Here is a 7,663-nt window from a genome sequence, read left to right as displayed (position 1 = left end):
ACCGCTTCACGCTTATTAGGAATGGCTGTAGTCACAAAAAGGCAAACAACAAGTGTTGGTGAGGATATGGTGAAATCCGAACGCTTGTGCCCTGCTGGGGGGATGCAGAATGGTGCAGCCACTTCGGGAATTGAATGACTCCTCCAAAAGTTAACAGAATGACCCTATGATCCGGCGAACCCACTCCTCGGTGTATATGCAAAAGAAGTGAGAACAGGGGCTCACACAGATACTCAGAGGCCAGTGTTCACCGCAGCATGCATATTCCACATGCATGTGTGTGGTCTATACAAACAACAGAATGGTCACCCACACAGAAGAAGGGAGTTCTGATACGTGCTACAATATGGATGGACCTTGAGCACATTCTGCTAAGTGCCGTAGGATTTCACCTTCATGCAATACCTAGGCCAGGCATATTCAGAGAGACAGAAAGTAAATTGCAGGTTACCTGGGGCTGGGGAGGAGGAAATGGGGAATTTTTCCTTAATAGGTACAGTTTCTCTCGGTTGCACAACACCGTGAATGTGATTCATGCCACGGAACTGCACAACTTAAAAATGGTTAAAATTGCAACTTCTATGTTATACATATTTTACCACAATGAAAAAAATTTAAGGAAAAAAACAACTAACAAAAGGCTATTTCGTCTAAACTACTTTTCAATAAATCTAGAAAGGGCACTTCATCTGTTTCCCACACACACACATTCCCCAAGTGTTCTGTTGATTAAAAATACATATATTTTTTTAGCTTTCCTTTCTTATTCCCTCCCCAGTCCCACCAAAATAGAATTGTTCTTTTCGTATTACATGAAACTTAAAAATATAAACAAATCACATCAGTAAAGAGCTATGTGATTTCATACCTATTTGGATCTTTAATTTTTACTATTATATGATTTGTCTTTCTCTCTTTCAGTATTATTAAGCATTTACTCCATGCCAGGCACCGTATTACATGCTTTAGATCTATGTTCTCTCATCCCTTCCTCACAATTACCTTACGAGGTATCATCATCATCCCTATTTACAACTGGGGCACAGAGAAGTTAAGTAACTTGCCCAGGGTTACCCAGCAAGTAAGGGGTGGAGCTGGGATTCAAAACAAGGAGTCACAAGCAAAGCCTGTGCTCTTAAGTTACTGGGGAGAATGGGGGAAGGGCATTGGAGTTGGGGCTGGGGGATCTGATGAGGGACCTCGGGTAAATGGAGACACAGTGCACAGCTTGCCCAACTCAGAGGGGAGCTGCAAAGGTCAGGTGCAAGTGCTCGCAGAAGCCTTCTGCGAAACGGGACTACCTTAATGACAGACAGTGTCTGATTTGAAAACCAGCTGCAGTTTCTTGCGTATGTTTTCTTCCCCTTTAATGTTATAAATCAAATTCACAGACTAACCACATGAGGCGGTTTCAAAGCACGAATAAATTCACTGGTTTGCTGGTAATCTGTGTGAGCAGAGAAAGAAATGTAATCAACAGACATTTTCAGTGGTAACTTCTGTCCAGACATGGTAGTGATTTCTTCTGGCTCAGACATGATATGCTGTTAAAAAAAAAAAATAAAAATAAAAGAAACAAAACAAATAAACTACCCAATCAGAAAAGAAAAGGTACATTTTCTACTTGTTAATGCAGCCACAAATTCTTACATTAAATTTGGGACCTTTAGCACAAAAAGCGTTCTAACAATTGACTTAGTAAATATCAAACACTTATTTTCTTGGTCGAGCAAATATTTAATCAGGAAAGTAAACAAGTTAACTAAAATTCAATGTACTTGGAGTATTGGAAGTGGCAACTGTAACTTATGATCAGAAAGGCAAACTTGGATTCCCAGCTATTCTCCTGCTCTAAAAAGTCACTTTTCGGACAGATCTGTTTCTGTTCTGGCAATCTATTTTAAATACATAGCCAACACTGTCTGTGTGACTTAGAGACTACGCTAAAGTAATAAAAAACGGTCTAAATGGAGAATCACGAGGTATTTTAAAAAATAAGAGAAGTTCTAGAAGAGGCGAGAAGAGGACGTGATGCTTGGATGTTCACAAACTGCCTCTGGAGCTCTGCACGCATTTCCTACCATGCGTACAGCCCTAGGAGTCAACATCAACCGTTGTGTATCGACAGGATGATGGGCAATCGACCCAAACACCTTCTGTGACCTTTCAAGAGAATACACACTGGCAAACTTCTTCTTCACTGAATGAGGGTATCCGTGTTTTTGCGTTTGTCTCAAATAGGTTCCTTTCCATAGTTTTTACTGCGAATAGACGGGTGCTTCTCAGGCTGTAATGGGCCGCCTTGGCAATTCTGATTAGGAATAACACGGTGGTCTAAGACCATGGCTGACCTTGGCAAGCGTCCCTTCCACACAGTACCCTGCTATAATGACGCCGTTCCTCTTATCCGTGCACCAGCTTTCAAAGAGCTCTCTGGATAAGCCGCTCTGCATCATGCCTGGGGAGGCCATGACGACGCTGGGGCCAATGTCATCAAAATGATCCATGCTCTAAGAGGGGAAAAGGGATGGTAAAGGCATGCTGAGTACCAGGGTTTGGCAAGGCATTCCTCGTTTTCAAAGAATAACGAAAAGCTAGGTAAAAAGATTAATCACACTACTGAAAGGGCCTCAATGAGACTAGTAAACATTTTAAGTCCAATTTCTAAGTTCCTAAACAATGTAGGCTAGGAATGAAAGGAGAACAAAGTGATAAAAGGCAGTTAGTTCACACTGACCTTTTAAATCTCCTACTGATATTAATGGGCTATTAGGACCATTTTCATTGCTAAGGAGGTGGGCAGGAAAAAAGTTAAGAGTCAAAACGGCTTTCTATCTGCCCAAGATAGAACTCTGAAAGAATTTTCCCCTCACAATGGCCTTGCGTACTTCATAAAGATTTTGAGCTGGCCTAGAAATCCAACCAGAAAGTTCAACATTGTTTCTAGGGAAAACTTGGCTCTAACTCTTAAAAATTAACTTAAAAAATACTTCATGAATGGAGCCCATTTATAACTGGAAGATGACTTATAACTTAGATAACCTGGGGCATAATTTATTAAGATTAAAGCATTAGTTTCAATAAAAATATTTTTCTAAAACTATTTTTTTAACTAAAGAAAACCAGATTTTACTGTTTATTGAATGCTCTACAAAAGTGATGACAAAAGTTTTCACACACGGAGTTTGCAGTGGAAATCAAGAAGATGATTAGGTTAGAAGAGTAAGAATGGAAAAACTTAATATATGATGTAAGAGTATTTTTCTCATCAGGACCTCCTGTTTCCATGGCAGAGAGACCCAACTTAATCAGCAACAGTAAATACTGAGAATGTATGCAGACTTGGAACAAGTGGCAAAAATTGTTAAGCAGAAAAGAACGCCAGCTGCTAAACTGTTGTTTTCGTGAAGAAAAACGGTGCCTGCTGGAGAAGCAGTGAGACCTCGGCAAGGACTGGGCCTCAGAATCAATGGCAGTAGCTGTGAGCACTACCGACTCCTCTGTGTTTACGGGTCCTTCCTCAGCACTCACCTTGAGGTTACTAATGTGCTTGAAAACGAAGGGATTATTGATGTTGATCTGTTTGCGGATTTTGTCATTCATGGCATTTACATACGTCTGGTATACTGCCATGCACTTCTTGGCCAAAGAGGACGCGTAGTAAATGGGGATATCATGGAGTTCTGGGTGATTCTGCCAGTACTCATCTAGAGAGATTTTATAAGAAGCAAATTTCATTTTGTTGCGTGGGGTATATAGTTCAAACAATAAACGAATTAGAAGAAATTCAGACAACCAAGAATTATGTGTATACAACAGTATTTATACATACATATATATTTATACAACTATATATATATTTCCCTCTCTCACAATTTTTGTAAATGACTGATTTGTGTGTTAATAGCAGCTATCAAGGTTTGGACTGCCCTGGGGTGTTAGAAATACAATTTGTCATTACAAGCACACACAACAATTCGTTCAGCATGTCAGCTCTGCCTGTAGTAATTACTACCCTGGTTAAGGGTAAGCCCCATTCAAGCCCCATTCAAGCCCCATTCAAGACATGCTGGAAAGCCGGCGGGGGGGGCGGGGGGGGGGCTGCAGGTCTTGGCTGTTTTCCTTGAGGCCATCTCCTCTCTCCGGTCCCTTCTGGTCCTTTCCACAGTAGGCCTCATCCTCACGGCTCTGCACCTGGTAGGCCTCTCACAGGGCTCGGCCCTGCCTGCAGACACCCAGGTAATAGTAAGTGGGTGCTCCTTCCTGGGACGCATTCCTAGTACATCTTGCCTTCTGCCCTCAGGAGGGGCCCTGTTCCATGCTGGCTTCCCATTTTTCCTGGACAGTCTGGGGACACCAATACCTTCCAGTACATTCCACCTTGCTTTAGTCAGTCAGCTTCCTGTAGGCTGCTTGTAATCGAGGCTCTAGTTCCTGCCCCTTGGTTTCCCTGGTGGCCCTGCAGCCCGGAGGCAGGGATGGCTAGCGGCACGAGCAGTGGCCGCCATTTCCTGGGCGTGCTGAGCAGGGCTCCCATAGGCGTCTGCAACCACAGAGAGAGCACACAGGGTCCGCATCTTACAGAAGGAATGGAGGCTCAGAAATACCAAACCCTGTGCCCAAGATCCAAGATCACACACCAGAATGTGGGCAGCTAGGATTTGATACCCACAGGTGGCCCAAGGCTCTGGGAGGCTTAGAAAGGGTGCTCCTTCTTTCAACACATGTTGGCCCCTCTTGTGCTTTAGCTCCGGGCCAAGGCGCAGAGGCTCTCGTGGAGCAGCAGGAGGGACTTCCAGGGTCTGAAGGCTCCCGGCCCTGGCTAGGCTAACATTTTTTTTTCAAATTGAAGTACCACTGACATATGATATCCTATTAGTTTCAGGTGTATATCATAGTGATTCGATATTTTTATACACTACAAAATGATCCCCATGGTAAGTCTAGCTACCATCCGTCACCAAAGTTACTACAATACCACTAACTATATTCCCTATGCTGCAGATTACATTTCCATAACGTCTTTATCGTCTAACTGGAAGTTTGTAATTTCAATCCCCTTCACCTGTTTCGCTTGACCCCCCTAAGGCCTCCTACGTCTGGTAAACCAACAGTTTGTTTCCTCTATCTATGAGCCTGTTTCTGTTTGGTTTGTTCATTTGTTTTGTTTTTTAGATTCCACGTGTAAGTGAAGTCATATGGTATTTGTCTTTTTCTCTTATTTCGCTGCCGAATACCCTCTAAGTCCATACATGTTGCAAATGGCAAGATTTCATCCTTTTTTGTGGCAGAGTAATATTCTCCACTGTCTCTGTATACCATATCTTCTTTATCATTCATTCATCAGTGAACACTTAGGTCATTTCCATGTCTTGGCTATTATAAATAATGCTGCAATGAACAGAGGGTGCATATATGTCTTTAAATTGGTGTTTTCATTTTCTTTGGATAAAAAACCAGAAGTAGGACTGCTAGATTATATGGTATTTTGATTTTTAATTTTTTGAGGAGCCTCCATATGGTGGCTGCACCAATTTACATTCCCACCAACAGTGCACAATGGTTCCTTTGCTCCACATCCTCGCCAACATTTATCTTTTTTTTTTTTTTTTGTCCTTTTGGTAATAGCCTATCTGGCAGGTGTGAGGTGGTATCTCATCTCACTGTGGTTCTGATTTGCATTTCCCTTGAATGATGAGTGATGTTGAGCATCTTTTTATGGGCCTGTTGGACATCTGGATGTCTTCTGTGGAAAAATGTTTTTCCAGTTCTCTGCCCATTTTCTTAATCAGGTTGTTTTTTGATTTTAGGTTGTGTAGGTTCTTTATATATTTTCGTTATTAACCCTTTACCAGATGTATGATTTGCAAATATCTTCTCCCTTTTTGTTTTGTTTAATATATTTTATTTATTTATTTTTGAAAAAGGTTTTATTTATTTGACAGAGACATAGTGAGAGGGAACACAAGCAGGGGGAGTGGGAGAGGGAGAAGCAGGCAGCCCGATGCGGGGCTCGATCCCAGTACCCTGGGACCATGACCTGAGCTGAAGGCAGATGCTTAACGACTGAGCCACCCAGGCGCCCATGTTTAATACATTTTAAAGAGTTCAAGAAAATTAGCCTGGTTCTAGCTTAAACTTACAAAATCAAAACTTATTTCTAAATACTAGTGCATGACCTGAAAAGAATGTTGTGATCACAGTCCCAAGATGTGAAAGGTTTTAAAAACAATTCAGTAGAAGTTTACAGTGAGTAACAGACCATAACTTATTACCTTAGAGAGACACTAAATTCTGGGATAGTTTTAAATAAAAATGTACTCTCAGTATTTCAAGGAGTTATCAAAATTAGGCTTTTTGTAGTCAGACTTTGCTGGTTACAAAATAGGACTGCCAGAGTTAAAATTGTTACTGAACACTTAAAAACAGAACAGTAACATTACTGTTTGACTATATTTTTTTAAAAAGCTGCCAAACAGTTTCTGATAATATAGGAAAACTGTGGGCAATACGCTTTTAAAGGAAGTCTTATTTTAGGGGAAAACTCTCATTAAATCCCAAAATATTATAAGAGTAGTATGGTCAAAAGGTATCATTTATTCTCCTAGGCACACCTGCATTTAGGAAATGTGTTAAATGCCTAGTATGCAGTTTACAATTATTATTTACATATTATTTCTAATTTTTACAAACCTTATGAAGATTCATCTCCATCTTATAGATTAGGAAATAGGCTTAAACAAAAGTTGAATAGGGAGGGAATATTATTTTTCTACTTGACCATAAGTAAAAACTCTATAGAAGGACAGGGACTTTTCCTGTCATACACGTGAAATATTTCCTGCTTTGCCCTCTGGTTTATTCTGCTCATGTTTTTACTGATGTAATTAAAATTTTTAATGGTGTCAAAGTTTTCCATACACTTTTATTTCTCAAGTACCTTGCAGTGCATTCTACATACCAAGGTCATATTACTTCTCTTTTTTGCGTGTATTTTTATGTATAAATTTTAAATATCAAAGAAAAGTTAAATAACTTGCCCCAAGGTCACATGGCTAGAACACAGATGAAATTTGAAACCAGTCATTCAAATGGCTATCCTCTATTACACTACATTGTAAGGGAGAATTTAGGTGAAAAGGAGCAAGCAATCACATAGAGCAGTCCTGGTTCAGAAAAGGAATCATAACATACGCCCTGATGGTAGACTTGCCAGATAAAAATACCAAATGCCAAGTTAAACTTGAATTTCAGAGAAAAAACAAAAGATTTTCAGGGTAAGAATATATATTAAATATTTGGGACACTTGTGCTAAAATAGTATTCATTATTTATCTGAAATTCAAGTTTAACTGAATTAAACTTGTCTTATATTTTTATGTGCTGAATCTGGCAACCCAATTTGATGGTAACAACATGGTTTCCCCTTCCCAATTTCCTCTGTTCTTCAAATTACTTTGTTATGGAGACTTTTTATTTATTTAACTTATTTTAAAGACTTTAGTTATTTTAGATAGAGAGAACATGAGCGGGGGGCGGGGGAGGGACGGGCAGAGGGAGAGAGAGACTCTCCACTGAGCAGAAGCCCAACACAGGGCTTGATCCCATGACCCACGAGATCATCACCTGAGCCAAAACCAAGAGTCAGAGGCTCAACTGACTG

At 40.4% G+C, this 7,663-nt stretch overlaps 1 protein-coding gene across 1 annotated transcript; it reads right to left on the bottom strand.

Moving 5' to 3' along the window:
• Positions 1–410: 410 nt before the first annotated feature.
• Positions 411–3,763, bottom strand: LOC145719822 (cleavage and polyadenylation specificity factor subunit 3-like). The gene is made up of 3 exons (XM_081811396.1): positions 3,532–3,763; positions 2,352–2,510; positions 411–1,544 (listed from the first exon to the last, which is right to left on the bottom strand). The coding sequence occupies exons 1-3, from the start codon at positions 3,736–3,738 to the stop codon at positions 1,386–1,388; spliced, it is 525 nt and encodes a 174-aa protein (XP_081667522.1). The 5' UTR covers positions 3,739–3,763; the 3' UTR covers positions 411–1,385.
• Between the last annotated feature and the right edge of the window lie 3,900 nt (positions 3,764–7,663).

Source organism: Leptonychotes weddellii, unplaced genomic scaffold (genome assembly GCF_054177405.1).
Source record: "Leptonychotes weddellii isolate Sample4059 unplaced genomic scaffold, ASM5417740v2 HiC_scaffold_7404, whole genome shotgun sequence".
In the NCBI taxonomy this organism is placed as follows: Eukaryota; Metazoa; Chordata; class Mammalia; order Carnivora; family Phocidae; genus Leptonychotes; species Leptonychotes weddellii.
The sequence above is the reverse complement of the archived record's forward strand: the minus strand, read 5'-3'. Positions and strand labels throughout refer to the sequence as shown.

What these genes read in the sequence shown, in the direction of transcription:
- LOC145719822 (XM_081811396.1), bottom strand. Translation starts at nt 3,738, where the DNA reads ATGAAATTTGCTTCTTATAAAATCTCTCTAGATGAGTACTGGCAGAAT. An exon ending in AGCACATTAGTAACCTCAAG is followed by an intron (nt 2,511 to 3,531) that starts GTGAGTGCTGAG and finishes TTCCCCTCTTAG; the next exon opens with AGCATGGATCATTTTGATGA. An exon ending in TGGAAGGGACGCTTGCCAAG is followed by an intron (nt 1,545 to 2,351) that starts GTCAGCCATGGT and finishes TTTTTTTAACAG; the next exon opens with CATATCATGTCTGAGCCAGA.